The sequence below is a fragment of the Heterodontus francisci genome, chromosome 1 (genome assembly GCF_036365525.1).
Source record: "Heterodontus francisci isolate sHetFra1 chromosome 1, sHetFra1.hap1, whole genome shotgun sequence".
NCBI classification, from domain to species: Eukaryota; Metazoa; Chordata; class Chondrichthyes; order Heterodontiformes; family Heterodontidae; genus Heterodontus; species Heterodontus francisci.
In genome coordinates, this window is record NC_090371.1 from 166,249,723 (window position 1) to 166,269,408 (window position 19,686).

At 68.3% G+C, this 19,686-nt stretch overlaps 3 protein-coding genes across 3 annotated transcripts; all 3 read right to left on the minus strand.

The window, feature by feature from the left end:
- Positions 1-2,039: 2,039 nt before the first annotated feature.
- LOC137369358 (uncharacterized) lies at positions 2,040-7,587 on the minus strand. The gene is made up of 2 exons (XM_068030496.1): positions 6,284-7,587; positions 2,040-2,868 (listed from the first exon to the last, which is right to left on the minus strand). Exons 1-2 carry the CDS (start codon positions 7,585-7,587, stop codon positions 2,040-2,042), a joined length of 2,133 nt encoding a protein of 710 aa, XP_067886597.1.
- A 5,400-nt stretch (positions 7,588-12,987) lies between these two features.
- Positions 12,988-14,622, minus strand: LOC137369407 (uncharacterized). Its single transcript, XM_068030618.1, has one exon. The coding sequence runs from the start codon at positions 14,620-14,622 to the stop codon at positions 12,988-12,990; it is 1,635 nt and encodes a 544-aa protein (XP_067886719.1).
- Positions 14,623-15,338: 716 nt separating this feature from the next.
- On the minus strand, positions 15,339-19,686 carry LOC137369460 (proline-rich protein 36-like). Its single transcript, XM_068030748.1, has 2 exons — positions 18,413-19,686; positions 15,339-17,880 (listed from the first exon to the last, which is right to left on the minus strand). The coding sequence occupies exons 1-2, from the start codon at positions 19,684-19,686 to the stop codon at positions 15,339-15,341; spliced, it is 3,816 nt and encodes a 1,271-aa protein (XP_067886849.1).

Genomic DNA, 19,686 nt, shown 5'->3' on the forward strand with positions numbered 1-19,686 from the left:
TAAATGAGTGGGAAAAGATGTGGCAAATGGAGTATAATGTGGGAAAATGTGAAATTGTCCATTTTGGCAGGAAGAATAAAAAAGAAGCATATTGTGTAAATGGTGAGAGATTGCAGAGCTCTGAGATGCAGAGGGATCTGGCTGTCCTAGTGCATGAATCGCAAAAGGTTAGTATGCAGGTACAGCAAGTAATTAGGAAAGCTAATCGAATTTTATAATTTATTGCAAAATTAGGGAGGTTATGCTTCGGTTATACAGGGCATTGGTGACACCACATCTGGAGTACTGTGTACAGTTTTGGTCTCTTTATTTAAGGAAGGATGTAAATGCATTGGAAGCAGTTCAGAGAAGTCTTACTAGACTAATACCTGGATTGGGCAGGTTGTCATATGAGGAAAGGCAAACATCCACATGAATATTGGAAACGGTGCCCACTTCCGGGCCTGCTGTCCAGACCAGTGGCGGGCTCACTAAATTCAGCCCCTTGTGTGCAGTCATGAAGGTGGAAAGCGAAGGTAAAAGGTTTCTTTGCAGCAAGGAGAAAAAATTGGGGACAGACAAAAATGGCATTAATGAAGGCTTTTGAGCAGGGTAGTTGCCAACTGTCACAGTTGCATGACCAGGAAGAATGAACAAAGTGGAACAATAGGAGAGAGAGAAGGCTTTCCTAAAAGGGTGCAAATCAACATCCAAAAAATCAAAATTGCATGTCAAGTTTTCACAACTTGTAATTTACTAGCTTTTTTTCCTGTTAAATTCAGCCAGAACTAAAATAAGAATTGGATAAAAATAAATATTCCAAGAGGAAAGGCTGTGAACTCTGATGTTCTCAAAGTCCTGTTCACATGGCAGAAGGATGAACATGTTTAATCACATTTGAAGGTTGCTTCTTTGGATATAAAAAAAATTTGCATTATTCCCAGGCATAGTTCAAAGCAGTATTCTATTGTTTGAAAATTGAAAATGCCCTCGCAGCTGCCTTTTGTGTAATCGGAGCATTCATGCATGAAATATGGTTGCAAAGTTATTATACTGCAAGATTTATTCTGAATATACCTATTATTCCATTTTTAGCAAACTTAAGTGAGATGGCAAGGTTTGTTTAAGGCATTTCCAGAAGAATTATGACATTTCTGTATCAACATCAACTAGTTCAAACATTTGCATGTTTTAAAAATTCAATCTATGCAAAATAATAACACTGGAAGTGGTACGAGCACTGGAAGATCAGGCCGGGGTGATCAGACCAGGGAGATCAGGCCGGGGAGATCGAGCTGGGGAGATGGGGCAGTGGAGATCAGGCCAGGGAGATCGGAACAGGGAGAGCGAGCCGGGGAGATCTGGCCACAGAGATCGCACCCGGGAGAGCAAGCCAGGGAGATCGAGCTGGGAAGATTCGGCCGGGGAGATCGGGACGTGGTGATCGGGCCGGGAAGATAGGGCAGTGGTGATCGGGTCGGGGAGATCGGGCCGGGGTGATCGGGCCAGGGAGATCGGGCCGGGGAGATCGGGCCAGGGTGATCGGGCTGGGGAGATCGGGCCGGGGAGATCGGGCTGGGAAGATCGGGCCGGGGAGATCGAGATGGGAAGATCGGGCCAGGGTGATTGGACCGGGGTGATTGGGCTGGGGTGATCAGGCCAAGGTGATCGGGCCGGGGTGATCGGGCCGGGGAGATCGAGCCGGGGTGATTGGGCCGGGGAGATCGGGCCGGGGAGATCGAGCCGTGGTGATCGGGCCGTGGTGATCGGGCTGGGGTGATCGGGCTGGGGTGATCGGGCCGGGGTGATTGGGCCGGCGAGATCGAGATGGGAAGATCGGGCTGTGATGATCGGGCCGGGGTGATCGAGATGGGAAGATTGGGCCTGGGTGATCGGGCTGTGGTGATCGGGCCTGGGTGATCGGGCCGGGGAGATCAGGCCGGGGAGATCGGGCCGGGGAGATAGGGCCGGGGTGATCGAGCAGCGGTGATCTGGCCGGGGTGATCGAGCTGGTGAGATCGAGCCGGGAAGATAGGGCCTGGGTGATCGGGCCGGGGAGATCAGGCCGGGGAGATCGGGCCGGGGAGATAGGGCCGGGGTGATCGAGCAGCGGTGATCTGGCCGGGTAGATCGGACCGGGGTGATCGGGCCGGGGAGATCGAGCCGTGGTGATCGGGCCGTGGTGATCGGGCCGGGATGATCGGGCCGGGGAGATCAGGCCGGGGTAATCGGGCCGGGGAGATTGGGCCGGGGAGATCGAGATGGGAAGATCGGGCCAGGGTGATCAGACCGGAGAGATCGAGCCGGGGTGATCGGGACGGGGAAATCGGCCGGAGAGATCGAGCCGGGAAGATCGGGCCTGGGTGATCGGGCTGGGGAGATCGGGCCGGGGAGATAGGGCCGGGGTGATCGAGCAGCGGTGATCTGGCCGGGGTGATCGGGCTGGTGTGATCGTGCCGGGGAGATGGAGCCGGGGTGATCGGGCCGTGGTTATCGGGCCGGGTAGATCGGACCGGGGTGATCGGACCAGGGTGATCGGGCTGGGGAGATTTGGCCGGGGAGATCGGGCCGGGGTGATCGGGCCGGGGAGATCGAGATGGGAAGATCGGGCCGGGGTGATTGGACCGGGGTGATTGGGCTGGGGTGATCAGGCCAAGGTGATCGGGCCGGGGTGATCGGGCCGGGGAGATCGGGCCGGGGTGATCGGACCGGGGCGATTGAGCCGGGGTGATCGGGCCGGGGAGATCGGAACGGGTAATCGGGCCGGGGAGATCGGGCCAGGGAGATCGAGATGGGAAGATCGGGCCAGGGTGATCAGACCGGGGAGATCGAGCCGGGGTGATCGAGACGGGGAGATCGGCCGGAGAGATCGAGCCGGGAAGATCGGGCCTGGGTGATCAGACCGGGGAGATCGAGCCGGGGTGATCGGAACGGGGTGATCGGGACGGGGAGATCGGACCGGGGAGATCGGGCCGGGGAGATCGAGCCGGGGAGATCGGGCCGGGGTGATCTGGCCGGGGTGATCGGGCCGGGGAGATCGGGCCGTGGTGATCAGGCCGGGGTGATCGGGCCGGGGAGATCGGGCCAGGGAGATCGGGCCGGGGAGATCGGGCCGGGGAGATAGGCCCGGGTTGATCGAGGCGGGGAGATCGGGCCTGGGTGATCGGGCTGTGGTGATCGGGCCTGGGTGATCGGGCCGGGGAGATCAGTCCGGGGAGATCGGGCCGGGGAGATAGGGCCGGGATGATCGAGCCGGGGTTATCGGGCCGGGGAGTTCGGGCCTGGGTAATCGGGCCGGGGAGATCGGGCCGGGGAGATCAGGCCGGGGATATCGGGCCGGGGAGATAGGGCCGGGATGATCGAGCCGGGGTTATCGGGCCGGGGAGTTCGGGCCTGGGTAATCGGGCCGGGGAGATCGGGCCGGGGTGATCGGGCCGGGGAGATTGAGCCGGGGAGATTGGGCCGGGGTGATCGAGCCGGGGTTATCGGGCCGGGGAGTTCGGGCCTGGGTAATCGGGCCGGGGAGATCGGGCTGGGGTGATCGGGCCGGGGAGATTGAGCCGGGGAGATCGGGCCGGGGTGATCGGAGCGGGGAGATCGGGTCGGGGAGATCGGGCCGGGGAGATCGGTCCGGGGAGATTGGGCTGGGGAGATCGGGCTGGTGAGATCGAGATGGGAAGATCGGGCCGGGGTGATCGGACCGGGGAGATTGAACCAGGGTGATCGTGCCGGGGAGATCGGGCTGGAGAGATCGAGCCGGGAAGATCGGGCCGGGGTGATCGGGCTGGGGTGATTGGGCCGGGGTGATCGGACCTGGGCGATCGAGCCGGGGTGATCGTGCCGGGGAGATCGGGCCAGAGAGATCGAGCCGGGAAGATCGGGCCGGGGAGATAGGGCCGGGGTGATCGAGCCGGGGAGATTGAGCCGGGGAGATCGGGCCGTGGAGATCGGGCCGGGGAGTTCGGGCCTGGGTAATCAGGCCGGGGAGATCGGGCTGGGATGATCGGGTCGGGGAGATTGAGCCGGGGAGATCGGGCCGTGGAGATCGGGCCGGGGTGATCGGGCCGTGGTGCTCGGGCTGGGATGATCGGGCCGGGGAGTTTGAGTCGGGGAGATTGGGCGGGGGAGATCAGGACGGGGTGATCGGGCCGTGGTGCTCGGGCTGTGGTGATCGGGCCGGGGTGATAGGGCTGGGGAGATCGGGCCGGGGAGATCGGTCCGTGGTGATCGTACCGAGGTAATCTCTCCGTGGTGATCAGGCCTGGCAGATCGGGCCTGGGTGATCGAGCCGGGGAGATCAGGCCTGGGTGATCGGGATGTGGTGATCGGGCTGGGGAGATCGGGCCGGGGAGATCGGGCCTGGGTGATCGGGCTGTGGTGATCGAGCCGGGTCGATCGGGCCTGGGTGATCGGGCTGTGGTGATCGGGCCGGGGAGATCGGGCCGGGGAGTTCGGGCCTGAGTGATCGGGCTGTGGTGATCGGGCCGGGGAGATCGGGCCGGGGAGTTCGGGCCTGGGTGATCGGGCTGTGGTGATCGGGCCGGGGAGATCGGGCCTGGGTGATCGGGCTGTGGTGATTGGGCCAGGGAGATCGGGCCGGGGAGTTCGGGCCTGGGTGATCGGGCCGGGGTTATCGGGCAGGGAAGATCGGGCCGGGGTGATCGGTTAGGGGAGATCGGGTCGGGGAGATCGGGCCGGGGTGATCGGGCCGGGGAGATTGAGCAGGGGAGATCGGGTCGGGGTGATCGGTCCGGGGAGATCGGACCGGGGAGATCGGGCTGGGGAGATTGGGCCGGGGAGATCGGGCTGGGGTGATCGAGATGGGAAGATCGGGCCGGGGTGATTGGACCGGGGTGATTGGGCTGGGGTGATCAGGCCAAGGTGATCGGGCCGGGGTGATCGGGCCGGGGAGATCGGGCCGGGGTGATCGGACCGGGGCGATTGAGCCGGGGTGATCGGGCCGGGGAGATCGGACCGGGGCGATCGAGCCGGGGTGATCGGGCCGGGGTGATCGGGCCGGGGAGATCGAGCCGTGGTGATCGGGCCGTGGTGATCGGGCCGGGATGATCGGGCCGGGGAGATCGGGCCGGGGTAATCGGGCCAGGGAGATCGACTTGGGAAGATCGGGCCAGGGTGATCAGACCGGGGAGATCGAGCCGGGGTGATCGGGACGGGGAGATCGGCCGGAGAGATCGAGCCGGGAAGATCGGGCCTGGGTGATCAGACCGGGGAGATCGAGCCGGGGTGATCGGAACGGGGTGATCGGGACGGGGAGATCGGACCGGGGAGATCGGGCCGGGGAGATCGAGCTGGGGAGATCGGGCCGGGGTGATCTGGCCGGGGTGATCGGGCCGGGGAGATCGGGCCGTGGTGATCAGGCCGGGGTGATCTGGCCGGGGAGATCGGGCCAGGGAGATCGGGCCGGGGAGATCGGGCCGGGGAGATAGGCCCGGGTTGATCGAGGCGGGGAGATCGGGCCTGGGTGATCGGGCTGTGGTGATCGGGCCTGGGTGATCGGGCCGGGGAGAGCAGGCCGGGGAGATCGGGCCGGGGAGATTGGGCCGGGGTGATCGAGCCGGGGTTATCGGGCCGGGGAGTTCGGGCCTGGGTAATCGGGCCGGGGAGATCGGGCTGGGGTGATCGGGCCGGGGAGATTGAGCCGGGGAGATCGGGCCGGGGTGACCGGAGCGGGGAGATCGGGTCGGGGAGATCGGGCCGGGGTGATCGGTCCGGGGAGATTGGGCTGGGGAGATCGGGCCGGTGAGATCGAGATGGGAAGATCGGGCCGGGGTGATCGGACCGGGGAGATCGAACCAGGGTGATCGTGCCGGGGAGATCGGGTTGGAGAGATCGAGCCGGGAAGATCGGGCCGGGGTGATCGGGCTGGGGTGATCGGGCCGGGGTGATCAGACCTGGGCGATCGAGCCGGGGCGATCGTGCCGGGGAGATCGGGCCAGAGAGATTGAGCCGGGATGATCGAGCCGGGGAGATTGAGCCGGGGAGATCGGGCCGTGGAGATCGGGCCGGGGAGTTCGGGCCTGGGTAATCGGGCCGGGGAGATCGGGCTGGGATGATCGGGCCGGGGAGATTGAGCCGGGGAGATCAGGCCGTGTAGATCGGGCCGGGGTGATCGGGCCGTGGTGCTCGGGCTGGGATGATCGGGCCGGGGAGTTTGAGTCGGGGAGATTGGGCCGGGAAGATCAGGACGGGGTGATCGGGCCGTGGTGCTCGGGCTGTGGTGATCGGGCCGGGGTGATAGGGCCGGGGAGATCGGGCCGGGGAGATCGGTCCGTGGTGATCGTACCGGGGTAATCTCTCTGTGGTGATCAGGCCAGGCAGATCGGGCCTGGTTGATCGAGCCGGGGAGATCAGGCCTGGGTGATCGGGATGTGGTGATCGGGCCGGGGAGATCGGGCCGGGAAGATCGGGCCTGGGTGATCGGGCTGTGGTGATCGAGCCGGGTAGATCGGGCCTGGGTGATCGGGCTGTGGTGATCGGGCCGGGGAGATCGGGCCGGGGAGTTCGGGCCTGGGTGATCGGGCCGTGGTGATTGGGCCGGGGTGATCGGGCCGGGGTTATCGGGCAGGGGAGATCGGGCCGGGGTGATCGGTTAGGGGAGATCGGGTCGGGGAGATCGGGCCGGGGTGATCGGGCCGGGGAGATTGAGCAGGGGAGATCGGGTCGGGGTGATCGGTCCGGGGAGATCGGGTCGGGGAGATCGGGCTGGGGTGATCGGGCCGGGGAGATTGAGCAGGGGAGATCGGGTCGGGGTGATTGGGCCGGGCAGATTGAGCCGGGGAGATCGGACCTGGGTGATCGCAGCGGGGAGATCGGGTCGGGGAGATCGGGCCGGGGTGATCGGGCCGGGGAGATTGAGCCGGGGAGATCGGGCCGGGGTGATCGGGCCGGGGAGATCGTGCTGGGAGATCGAGATGGGAAGATCGGGCCGGGGTGATCGAGAAGGGAAGATCGGGCCTGGGTGATCGGGCTGTGGTGATCGGGCCTGGGTGATCGGGCCGGGGAGATCAGGCCGGGGAGATCGAGCCGGGGAGATAGGGCCGGGGTGATCGAGCAGCGGTGATCTGGCCGGGGTGATCGGGCCGGTGTGATCGTGCCGGGGAGATGGAGCCGGGGTGATCGGGCCGTGGTTATCGGGCCGGTTAGATCGGACCGGGGTGATCGGACCGGGGTGATCGGGCCGGGGAGATGGGGCCGGGGTGATCGGGCCGGGGTGATCGGGACGGGTATATCGAACCGGGGAGATCGGGCCGGGGAGATCGGGTCGGGGAGATAGGGCCGGGGTGATCGAGCCGGGGTTATCGGGCCGGTGAGTTCGGGCCTGGGTAATCGGGCCGGGGAGATGGAGCCGGGGAGATCGTACCGGGGAGATCGGGACGGGGTGATCGGGCCGTGGTGCTCGGGCTGTGGTGATCGGGCCGGAGTGATCAGGCCAGGCAGATCGGGCCTGGGTGATCGAGCCGGGGAGATCGGGCCTGGGTGATCGGGATGTGGTGATTGGGCCGGGGTGATCGGGCCGGGGTTATCGGGCAGGGGAGATCGGGCCGGGGTGATCGGGTAGGGGTGATCGGGGCGGGGAGATCGGGCCATTGAGATCGGGCCGGGGTGATTGGGCCGGGGAGATTGGGCCGGGGTGATCGGGCTGGGGAGATCGGGCCGGGGAGATCGGGCTGGGAAGATCGGACCGGGGAGATCGGGCCGGGGAGATCGGGCCGGGGTGATCGGAGCGGGGAGATCGGGCTGGGGTGATCGGGCCGGGGTGATCGGGCCGGGGAGATCGGGCCGGGGAGATCGAGATGGGAAGATCGGGCCAGGGTGATCAGACCGGGGAGATCGAGCCGGGGTGATCGGAACGGGGAGATCGGCCGGAGAGATCGAGCCGGGTAGATCGGTCCGTGGTGATCGTACCGGGGTGATCTGGCCGGGGAGATCGGCCGGAGAGATCGAGCCGGGTAGATCGGGCCGGGGTAATCAGGCTGGGGTGATCGGGCCGGGGTGATCGGGCTGGGGTGATCGGGCTGGGGTGATCGGGCTGGGGTGATCGGGCCGGGGTGATTGGGCCGGCGAGATCGAGATGGGAAGATCGGGCTGTGATGATCGGGCCGGGGTGATCGAGATGGGAAGATCGGGCCTGGGTGATCGGGCTGTGGTGATCGGGCATGGGTGATCGGGCCGGGGAGATCAGGCCGGGGAGATCGGGCCGGGGAGATAGGGCCGGGGTGATCGAGCAGCGGTGATCTGGCCGGGGAGATGGGGCCGGGGTGATCGGGCCGTGGTTATCGGGCCGGGGAGATCGGGCCGGGGTGATCGAGACGGGGAGATCGAGCTGGGGAGATCGGGCCGGGGTGATCTGGCCGGGGTGATCGGGCCGGGGAGATCGGGCCGTGGTGATCAGGCCGGGGTGATCGGGCCGGGGTGATCGAGACGGGGTGATCGGACCGGGGAGATCGGGCCGGGGTGATCGGGCCGGGGTGATCGTGCCGGGGAGATCGGGCCAGGGAGATCGGGCCGGGGAGATCGGGCCGGGGAGATAGGCCCGGGTTGATCGAGGCGGGGAGATCGGGCCTGGGTGATCGGGCTGTGGTGATCGGGCCTGGGTGATCGGGCCGGGGAGATCAGGCCGGGGAGATTGGGCCGGGGAGATAGGGCCGGGGTGATTGAGCCGGGGTTATCGGGCCGGGGAGTTCGGGCCTGGGTAATCGGGCCGGGGAGATCGGGCCGGGGAGATCAGGCCGGGGAGATCGGGCCGGGGTGATAGGGCCGGGGTAATCGAGCCGGGGTTATCGGGCCGGGGAGTTCGGGCCTGGGTAATCGGGCCGGGGAGATCGGGCTGGGGTGATCGGGCCGGGGAGATTGAGCCGGGGAGATCGGGCCGGGGTGATCGGAGCGGGGAGATCGGGTCGGGGAGATCGGGCCGGGGTGATCGGTCCGGGGAGATTGGGCTGGGGAGATCGGGCCGGTGAGATCGAGATGGGAAGATCGGGCCGGGGTGATCGGACCGGGGAGATCGAACCAGGGTGATCGTGCCGGGGAGATCGGGCTGGAGAGATCGAGCCGGGAAGATCGGGCCGGGGAGATAGGGCCGGGGTGATCGAGCCGGGGAGATTGAGCCGGGGAGATCGGGCCGTGGAGATCGGGCCGGGGAGATCGAGATGGGAAGATCGGGCCAGGGTGATCAGACCGGGGAGATCGAGCCGGGGTGATCGGAACGGGGAGATCGGCCGGAGAGATCGAGCCGGGTAGATCGGTCCGTGGTGATCGTACCGGGGTGATCTGGCCGGGGAGATCGGCCGGAGAGATCGAGCCGGGTAGATCGGGCCGGGGTAATCAGGCTGGGGTGATCGGGCCGGGGTGATCGGGCTGGGGTGATCGGGCTGGGGTGATCGGGCTGGGGTGATCGGGCCGGGGTGATTGGGCCGGCGAGATCGAGATGGGAAGATCGGGCTGTGATGATCGGGCCGGGGTGATCGAGATGGGAAGATCGGGCCTGGGTGATCGGGCTGTGGTGATCGGGCATGGGTGATCGGGCCGGGGAGATCAGGCCGGGGAGATCGGGCCGGGGAGATAGGGCCGGGGTGATCGAGCAGCGGTGATCTGGCCGGGGAGATGGGGCCGGGGTGATCGGGCCGTGGTTATCGGGCCGGGGAGATCGGGCCGGGGTGATCGAGACGGGGAGATCGAGCTGGGGAGATCGGGCCGGGGTGATCTGGCCGGGGTGATCGGGCCGGGGAGATCGGGCCGTGGTGATCAGGCCGGGGTGATCGGGCCGGGGTGATCGAGACGGGGTGATCGGACCGGGGAGATCGGGCCGGGGTGATCGGGCCGGGGTGATCGTGCCGGGGAGATCGGGCCAGGGAGATCGGGCCGGGGAGATCGGGCCGGGGAGATAGGCCCGGGTTGATCGAGGCGGGGAGATCGGGCCTGGGTGATCGGGCTGTGGTGATCGGGCCTGGGTGATCGGGCCGGGGAGATCAGGCCGGGGAGATTGGGCCGGGGAGATAGGGCCGGGGTGATTGAGCCGGGGTTATCGGGCCGGGGAGTTCGGGCCTGGGTAATCGGGCCGGGGAGATCGGGCCGGGGAGATCAGGCCGGGGAGATCGGGCCGGGGTGATAGGGCCGGGGTAATCGAGCCGGGGTTATCGGGCCGGGGAGTTCGGGCCTGGGTAATCGGGCCGGGGAGATCGGGCTGGGGTGATCGGGCCGGGGAGATTGAGCCGGGGAGATCGGGCCGGGGTGATCGGAGCGGGGAGATCGGGTCGGGGAGATCGGGCCGGGGTGATCGGTCCGGGGAGATTGGGCTGGGGAGATCGGGCCGGTGAGATCGAGATGGGAAGATCGGGCCGGGGTGATCGGACCGGGGAGATCGAACCAGGGTGATCGTGCCGGGGAGATCGGGCTGGAGAGATCGAGCCGGGAAGATCGGGCCGGGGAGATAGGGCCGGGGTGATCGAGCCGGGGAGATTGAGCCGGGGAGATCGGGCCGTGGAGATCGGGCCGGGGAGTTCGGGCCTGGGTAATCGGGCCGGGGAGATCGGGCTGGGATGATCGGGCCGGGGAGATTGAGCCGGGGAGATCGGGCCGTGGAGATCGGGCCGGGGTGATCGGGCCGTGGTGCTCGGGCTGGGATGATCGGGCCGGGGAGTTTGAGTCGGGGAGATTGGGCCGGGGAGATCAGGACGGGGTGATCGGGCCGTGGTGCTCGGGCTGTGGTGATCAGGCCGGGGTGATAGGGCTGGGGAGATCGGGCCGGGGAGATCGGTCCGTGGTGATCGTACCGGGGTGATCTCTCCATGGTGATCAGGCCAGGCAGATCGGGCCTGGGTGATCGAGCCGGGGAGATCAGGCCTGGGTGATCAGGATGTGGTGATCGGGCCGGGGGGATCGGGCTGGGGAGATCGGGCCTGGGTGATCGGGCTGTGGTGATCGAGCCGGGTAGATCGGGCCTGGGTGATCGGGCTGTGGTGATCGGGCCGGGGTGATCGGGCCGGGGAGTTCGGGCCTGGGTGATCGGGCCGTGGTGACTGGGCCGGGGTGATCGGGCCGGGGTTATCGGGCAGGGGAGAGCGGGCCGGGGTGATCGGTTAGGGGAGATCGGGTCGGGGAGATCGGGCCGGGGTGATCGGGCCGGGGAGATTGAGCAGGGGAGATCGGGTCGGGGTGATCGGTCCGGGGAGATCAGGTCGGGGAGATCGGGCCGGGGTGATCGGGCCGGGGAGATTGAGCAGGGGAGATCGGGCCTGGGTGATCGGGCTGGGGAGATCAGGCCGGGGAGATCGAGGCGGGGAGATAGGGCCGGGGTGATCGAGCAGCGGTGATCTGGCCGGGGTGATCGGGCCGGAGTGATCGTGCCGGGGAGATGGAGCCGGGGTGATCGGGCCGTGGTTATCGGGCCGGTTAGATCGGACCGGGGTGATCGGACCGGGGTGATCGGGCCGGGGAGATCGGGCTGGGATGATCGGGCCGGGGAGATTGAGCCGGGGAGATCGGGCCGTGGAGATCGGGCCGGGTGATCGGTCCGTGGTGCTCGGGCTGGGATGATCGGGCCGAGGAGATGGAGCCGGGGAGATTGGGCCGGGGAGATCGGGACGGGGTGATCGGGCCGTGGTGCTCGGGCTGTGGTGATCGGGCCGGGGTGATAGGGCCGGGGAGATCGGGCCGGGGAGATCGGTCCGTGGTGATCGTACCGGGGTGATCTCTCCGTGGTGATCAGGCCAGGCAGATCGGGCCTGGGTGATCGAGCCGGGGAGATCGGGCCGGGGAGATCGGGCCTGGGTGATCGGGCTGTGGTGATCGGGCCGGGGAGATCGGGCCGGGGAGTTCGGGCCTGGGTGATCGGGATGTGGTGATCGGGCCGGGGAGATCGGGCCGGGGAGATCGGGCCTGGGTGATCGGGCTGTGGTGATCGAGCCGGGGAGATCGGGCCTCGGTGATCGGGCTGTGGTGATCGGGCCGGGGAGATCGGGCCGGGGAGATCGGGCCGGGGTGATCGAGCAGCGGTGATCTGGCCGGGGTGATCGGGCCGGTGTGATCGTGCCGGGGAGATGGAGCCGGGGTGATCGGGCCGTGGTTATCGGGCCGGTTAGATCGGACCGGGGTGATTGGACCGGGGTGATCGGGCCGGGGTGATCAGGCCAGGCAGATCGGGCCTGGGTAATCGAGCCGGGGAGATCGGGCCTGGGTGATCGGGTAGGGGAGATCGGGGCGGGGAGATCGGGCCATTGAGATCGGGCCGGGGTGATTGGGCCGGGGAGATTGGGCCGGGGTGATCGGGCAGGGGAGATCGGGCCGGGGAGATCGGGCTGGGAAGATCGGGCCGGGGAGATCGGGCCGGGGTGATCGGGCCGGGGAGATTGAGTCGGGGAGATCGGGCCGGGGTGATCGGAGCGGGGAGATCGGGCTGGGGTGATCGGGCCGGGGTGATCGGACCTGGGCGATCGAGCCGGGGTGATCGTGCCGGGGAGATCGGGCCGGAGAGATCGAGCCGGGAAGATCGGGCCGGGGAGATAGGGCCGGGGTGATCGAGCCAGGGTTATCCACCCGGGGAGTTCGGGTCTGGGTAATCGGGATGGGGAGATCGGGCTGGGGAGATCGAGCCGGGGAGATCGGGCCAGGGAGATCGGGCCGGGGAGATCGAGCCAGGGAGATCGGGCTGAGGTGATTGGGCCGTGGAGATCGGGCCAGGTAATCGGGCCGTGGTGCTCGGGCCGTGGTGATCGGGCCGGGGAGATCGGGCCTGGGTGATCGGGCCAGGGAGATCGGGCCGGGGAGATCGGACCGGGGTGATCGGGCCGTGGTTATCAGGCCGGGGAGATCGGGCCGGGGTGATCGGGCCGGGGAGATCGGGCCGGGGAGATCAGGCCGGGGAGATCGGGCCGGGGAGATAGGGCCGGGGTGATCGAGCCGGGGTTATCGGGCCGGGGAGTTCGGGCCTGGGTAATCGGGCCGGGGAGATCGGGCCGGGGAGATAGGGCCGGGGTGATCGAGCCGGGGTTATCGGGCCGGGGAGTTCGGGCCTGGGTAATCGGGCCGGGGAGATCGGGCTGGGGTGATCGGGCCGGGGAGATTGAGCCGGGGAGATCGGGCCGGGGTGATCGGAGTGGGGAGATCGGGTCGGGGAGATCGGGCCGGGGTGATCGGTCCGGGGAGATTGGGCTGGGGAGATCGGGCCGGTGAGATCGAGATGGGAAGATCGGGCTGGAGAGATCGAGCCGGGAAGATCGGGCCGGGGTGATCGGGCTGGGGTGATCGGGCCGGGGTGATTGGACCTGGGCGATCGAGCCGGGGTGATCGTGCCGGGGAGATCGGGCCAGAGAGATCGAGCCGGGAAGATCGGGCCGGGGAGATAGGGCCGGGGTGATCGAGCCGGGGAGATTGAGCCGGGGAGATCGGGCCGTGGAGATCGGGCCGGGGAGTTCGGGCCTGGGTAATCGGGCTGGGATGATCGGGCCGGGGAGATTGAGCCGGGGAGATCGGGCCGTGGAGATCGGGCCGGGGTGATCGGGCCGTGGTGCTCGGGCTGGGATGATCGGGCCGGGGAGTTTGAGTCGGGGAGATTGGGCCGGGGAGATCGGGACGGGGTGATCGGGCCGTGGTGCTCGGGCTGTGGTGATCGGGCCGGGGTGATAGGGCCGGGGAGATCGGGCCGGGGAGATCGGTCCGTGGTGATCGTACCGGGGTGATCTCTCCGTGGTGATCAGGCCAGGCAGATCGGGCCTGGGTGATCGAGCCAGGGAGATCGGGCCGGGGAGATCGGGCCTGGGTGATCGGGCTGTGGTGATCGGGCCGGGGAGATCGGGCCGGGGAGTTCGGGCCTGGGTGATCGGGATGTGGTGATCGGGCCGGGGAGATCGGGCCGGGGAGATCGGGCCTGGGTGATCGGGCTGTGGTGATCGAGCCGGGGAGATCGGGCCTCGGTGATCGGGCTGTGGTGATCGGGCCGGGGAGATCGGGCCGGGGAGATCGGGCCGGGGTGATCGAGCAGCGGTGATCTGGCCGGGGTGATCGGGCCGGTGTGATCGTGCCGGGGAGATGGAGCCGGGGTGATCGGGCCGTGGTTATCGGGCCGGTTAGATCGGACCGGGGTGATTGGACCGGGGTGATCGGGCCGGGGCAATTGGGCCGGGGTGAACGGGCCGGGGTGATCGGGACGGGTATATCGGACCGGGGAGATCGGGCCGGGGAGATCGGGTCGGGGAGATAGGGCCGGGGTGATCGAGCCGGGGTTATCGGGCCGGTGAGTTCGGGCCTGGGTAATCGGGCCGGGGAGATCGGGCTGGGATGATCGGGCCGGGGAGATTGAGCCGGGGAGATCGGGCCGTGGAGATCGGGCCGGGTGATCGGTCCGTGGTGCTCGGGCTGGGATGATCGGGCCGGGGAGATGGAGCCGGGGAGATCGGACCGGGGAGATCGGGACGGGGTGATCGGGCCGTGGTGCTCGGGCTGTGGTGATCGGGCCGGGGTGATCAGGCCAGGCAGATCGGGCCTGGGTGATCGAGCCGGGGAGATCGGGCCTGGGTGATCGGGATGTGGTGATTGAGCCGTGGTGATCGGGCCGGGGTTACCGGGCAGGGGAGATCGGGCCGGGGTGATCGGGTAGGGGAGATCGGGGCGGGGAGATCGGGCCATTGAGATCGGGCCGGGGTGATTGGGCCGGGGAGATTGGGCCGGGGAGATCGGGCCGGGGTGATCGGGCTGGGGAGATCGGGCCGGGGAGATCGGGCTCGGAAGATCGGGCCGGGGAGATTGGGCCGGGGAGATCGGGCCGGGGTGATCGGGCCGGGGAGATTGAGCCGGGGAGATTGGGCCGGGGTGATCGGAGCGGGGAGATCGGGCTGGGGTGATCGGGCCGGGGAGATCGGGCTGGGGTGATCGGGCCGGGGAGATTGAGCCGGGGAGATCGGGCCGGGGTGATCGGAGCGGGGAGATCGGGTCGGGGAGATCGGGCCGGGGTGATCGGTCCGGGGAGATTGGGCTGAGGAGATCGGGCCGGTGAGATCGAGATGGGAAGATCGGGCCGGGGTGATCGGACCGGGGAGATCGAACCAGGGTGATCGTGCCGGGGAGATCGGGCCAGGGAGATCGGGCCGGGGAGATCGGACCGGGGTGATCGGGCCGTGGTTATCAGGCCGGGGAGATCGGGCCGGGGTGATCGGGCCGGGGAGATCGGGCCGGGGAGATCAGGCCGGGGAGATCGGGCCGGGGAGATAGGGCCGGGGTGATCGAGCCGGGGTTATCGGGCCGGGGAGTTCGGGCCTGGGTAATCGGGCCGGGGAGATCGGGCCGGGGAGATCAGGCCGGGGAGATCGGGCCGGGGAGATAGGGCCGGGGTGATCGAGCCGGGGTTATCGGGCCGGGGAGTTCGGGCCTGGGTAATCGGGCCGGGGAGATCGGGCTGGGGTGATCGGGCCGGGGAGATTGAGCCGGGGAGATCGGGCCGGGGTGATCGGAGTGGGGAGATCGGGTCGGGGAGATCGGGCCGGGGTGATCGGTCCGGGGAGATTGGGCTGGGGAGATCGGGCCGGTGAGATCGAGATGGGAAGATCGGGCTGGAGAGATCGAGCCGGGAAGATCGGGCCGGGGTGATCGGGCTGGGGTGATCGGGCCGGGGTGATTGGACCTGGGCGATCGAGCCGGGGTGATCGTGCCGGGGAGATCGGGCCAGAGAGATCGAGCCGGGAAGATCGGGCCGGGGAGATAGGGCCGGGGTGATCGAGCCGGGGAGATTGAGCCGGGGAGATCGGGCCGTGGAGATCGGGCCGGGGAGTTCGGGCCTGGGTAATCGGGCTGGGATGATCGGGCCGGGGAGATTGAGCCGGGGAGATCGGGCCGTGGAGATCGGGCCGGGGTGATCGGGCCGTGGTGCTCGGGCTGGGATGATCGGGCCGGGGAGTTTGAGTCGGGGAGATTGGGCCGGGGAGATCGGGACGGGGTGATCGGGCCGTGGTGCTCGGGCTGTGGTGATCGGGCCGGGGTGATAGGGCCGGGGAGATCGGGCCGGGGAGATCGGTCCGTGGTGATCGTACCGGGGTGATCTCTCCGTGGTGATCAGGCCAGGCAGATCGGGCCTGGGTGATCGAGCCGGGGAGATCGGGCCGGGGAGATCGGGCCTGGGTGATCGGGCTGTGGTGATCGGGCCGGGGAGATCGGGCCGGGGAGTTCGGGCCTGGGTGATCGGGATGTGGTGATCGGGCCGGGGAGATCGGGCCGGGGAGATCGGGCCTGGGTGATCGGGCTGTGGTGATCGAGCCGGGGAGATCGGGCCTCGGTGATCGGGCTGTGGTGATCGGGCCGGGGAGATCGGGCCGGGGAGATCGGGCCGGGGTGATCGAGCAGCGGTGATCTGGCCGGGGTGATCGGGCCGGTGTGATCGTGCCGGGGAGATGGAGCCGGGGTGATCGGGCCGTGGTTATCGGGCCGGTTAGATCGGACCGGGGTGATTGGACCGGGGTGATCGGGCCGGGGCAATTGGGCCGGGGTGAACGGGCCGGGGTGATCGGGACGGGTATATCGGACCGGGGAGATCGGGCCGGGGAGATCGGGTCGGGGAGATCGGGCCGGGGTGATCGAGCCGGGGTTATCGGGCCGGTGAGTTCGGGCCTGGGTAATCGGGCCGGGGAGATCGGGCTGGGATGATCGGGCCGGGGAGATTGAGCCGGGGAGATCGGGCCGTGGAGATCGGGCCGGGTGATCGGTCCGTGGTGCTCGGGCTGGGATGATCGGGCCGGGGAGATGGAGCCAGGGAGATCGGACCGGGGAGATCGGGACGGGGTGATCGGGCCGTGGTGCTCGGGCTGTGGTGATCGGGCCGGGGTGATCAGGCCAGGCAGATCGGGCCTGGGTGATCGAGCCGGGGAGATCGGGCCTGGGTGATCGGGATGTGGTGATTGGGCCGTGGTGATCGGGCCGGGGTTATCGGGCAGGGGAGATCGGGCCGGGGTGATCGGGTAGGGGAGATCGGGGCGGGGAGATCGGGCCATTGAGATCGGGCCGGGGAGATCGGGCTCGGAAGATCGGGCCGGGGAGATTGGGCCGGGGAGATCGGGCCGGGGTGATCGGGCCGGGGAGATTGAGCCGGGGAGATTGGGCCGGGGTGATCGGAGCGGGGAGATCGGGCTGGGGTGATCGGGCCGGGGAGATCGGGCTGGGGTGATCGGGCCGGGGAGATTGAGCCGGGGAGATCGGGCCGGGGTGATCGGAGCGGGGTGATCGGGTCGGGGAGATCGGGCCGGGGTGATCGGTCCGGGGAGATTGGGCTGGGGAGATCGGGCCGGTGAGATCGAGATGGGAAGATCGGGCCGGGGTGATCGGACCGGGGAGATCGAACCAGGGTGATCGTGCCGGGGAGATCGGGCTGGAGAGATCGAGCCGGGAAGATCGGGCCGGGGTGATCGGGCTGGGGTGATCGGGCCGGGGTGATCAGACCTGGGCGATCGAGCCGGGGTGATCGTGCCGGGGAGATCGGGCCAGAGAGATTGAGCCGGGAAGATCGGGCCAGGGAGATAGGGCCGGGGTGATCGAGCCGGGGAGATTGAGCCGGGGAGATCGGGCCGTGGAGATCGGGCCGGGGAATTCGGGCCTGGGTAATCGGGCCGGGGAGATCGGGCTGGGATGATCGGGCCGGGGAGATTGAGCCGGGGAGATCGGGCCGTGGAGATCGGGCCGGGGTGATCGGGCCGTGGTGCTCGGGCTGGGATGATCGGGCCGGGGAGTTTGAGTCGGGGAGATTGGGCCGGGGAGATCAGGACGGGGTGATCGGGCCGTGGTGCTCGGGCTGTGGTGATCGGGCCGGGGTGATAGGGCCGGGGAGATCGGGCCGGGGAGATCGGTCCGTGGTGATCGTACCGGGGTGATCTCTCCGTGGTGATCAGGCCAGGCAGATCGGGCCTGGGTGATCGAGCCGGGGAGATCAGGCCTGGGTGATCAGGATGTGGTGATCGGGCCGGGGGGATCGGGCTGCGGAGATCGGGCCTGGGTGATCGGGCTGTGGTGATCGAGCCGGGTAGATCGGGCCTGGGTGATCGGGCTGTGGTGATCGGGCCGGGGTGATCGGGCCGGGGAGTTCAGGCCTGGGTGATCGGGCCGTGGTGACTGGGCCGGGGTGATCGGGCCGGGGTTATCGGGCAGGGGAGAGCGGGCCGGGGTGATCGGTTAGGGGAGATCGGGTCGGGGAGATCGGGCCGGGGTGATCGGGCCAGGGAGATTGAGCAGGGGAGATCGGGTCGGGGTGATCGGTCCAGGGAGATCGGGTCGGGGAGATCGGGCCGGGGTGATCGGGCCGGGGAGATTGAGCAGGGGAGATCGGGTCGGGGTGATCGGTCCGGGGAGATCGGGTCGGGGAGATCGGACCGGGGTGATCGGGCCGGGGAGATTGAGCAGGGGAGATCGGGTCGGGGTGATCGGGACGGGTATATCGGACCGGGGAGATCGGGCCGGGGAGATCGGGTCGGGGAGATAGGGCCGGGGTGATCGAGCCGGGGTTATCGGGCTGGTGAGTTCGGGCCTGGGTAATCGGGCCGGGGAGATCGGGCTGGGATGATCGGGCCGGGGAGATTGAGCCGGGGAGATCGGGCCGTGGAGATCGGGCCGGGTGATCGGTCCGTGGTGCTCGGGCTGGGATGATCGGGCCGAGGAGATGGAGCCGGGGAGATCGGACCTGGGAGATCGGGACGGGGTGATCGGGCCGGGGTGCTCGGGCTGTGGTGATCGGGCCGGGGTGATCAGGCCAGGCAGATCGGGCCTGGGTGATCGAGCCGGGGAGATCGGGGCTGGGTGATCGGGTAGGGGAGATCGGGGCGGGAAGATCAGGCCGGGGTGATCGGGCCGGGGAGATTGAGCAGGGGAGATCGGGTCGGGGTGATCGGGACGGGTATATCGGACCGGGGAGATCGGGCCGGGGAGATCGGGTCGGGGAGATAGGGCCGGGGTGATCGAGCCGGGGTTATCGGGCTGGTGAGTTCGGGCCTGGGTAATCGGGCCGGGGAGATGGGGCTGGGATGATCGGGCCGGGGAGATTGAGCCGGGGAGATCGGGCCGTGGAGATCGGGCCGGGTGATCGGTCCGTGGTGCTCGGGCTGGGATGATCGGGCCGGGGAGATGGAGCCGGGGTGATCGGGCCGTGGTTATCGGGCCGGTTAGATCGGACCGGGGTGATTGGACCGGGGTGATCGGGCCGGGGCAATTGGGCCGGGGTGAACGGGCCGGGGTGATCGGGACGGGTATATCGGACCGGGGAGATCGGGCCGGGGAGATCGGGTCGGGGAGATCGGGCCGGGGTGATCGAGCCGGGGTTATCGGGCCGGTGAGTTCGGGCCTGGGTAATCGGGCCGGGGAGATCGGGCTGGGATGATCGGGCCGGGGAGATTGAGCCGGGGAGATCGGGCCGTGGAGATCGGGCCGGGTGATCGGTCCGTGGTGCTCGGGCTGGGATGATCGGGCCGGGGAGATGGAGCCAGGGAGATCGGACCGGGGAGATCGGGACGGGGTGATCGGGCCGTGGTGCTCGGGCTGTGGTGATCGGGCCGGGGTGATCAGGCCAGGCAGATCGGGCCTGGGTGATCGAGCCGGGGAGATCGGGCCTGGGTGATCGGGATGTGGTGATTGGGCCGTGGTGATCGGGCCGGGGTTATCGGGCAGGGGAGATCGGGCCGGGGTGATCGGGTAGGGGAGATCGGGGCGGGGAGATCGGGCCAT

Coding starts and splice junctions, on each gene's coding strand:
- LOC137369358 (XM_068030496.1), bottom strand. CDS start 7,587: ATGGCCCGATCTCCCCGCCCCGATCACCCCTACCCGATCACCCCGGCC. Junction 2,869..6,283: donor ACCACAGAGAGATTACCCCG/GTACGATCACCA, acceptor CTGATCACCCAG/GCCCGATCTTCCCGGCTCGA.
- LOC137369407 (XM_068030618.1), bottom strand. CDS start 14,622: ATGGCCCGATCTCCCCGCCCCGATCTCCCCTACCCGATCACCCCGGCC.
- LOC137369460 (XM_068030748.1), bottom strand. CDS start 19,686: ATGGCCCGATCTCCCCGCCCCGATCTCCCCTACCCGATCACCCCGGCC. Junction 17,881..18,412: donor TCCCCGGCCCGATCTCCCCG/GTCCGATATACC, acceptor TCGATCACCCAG/GCCCGATCTGCCTGGCCTGA.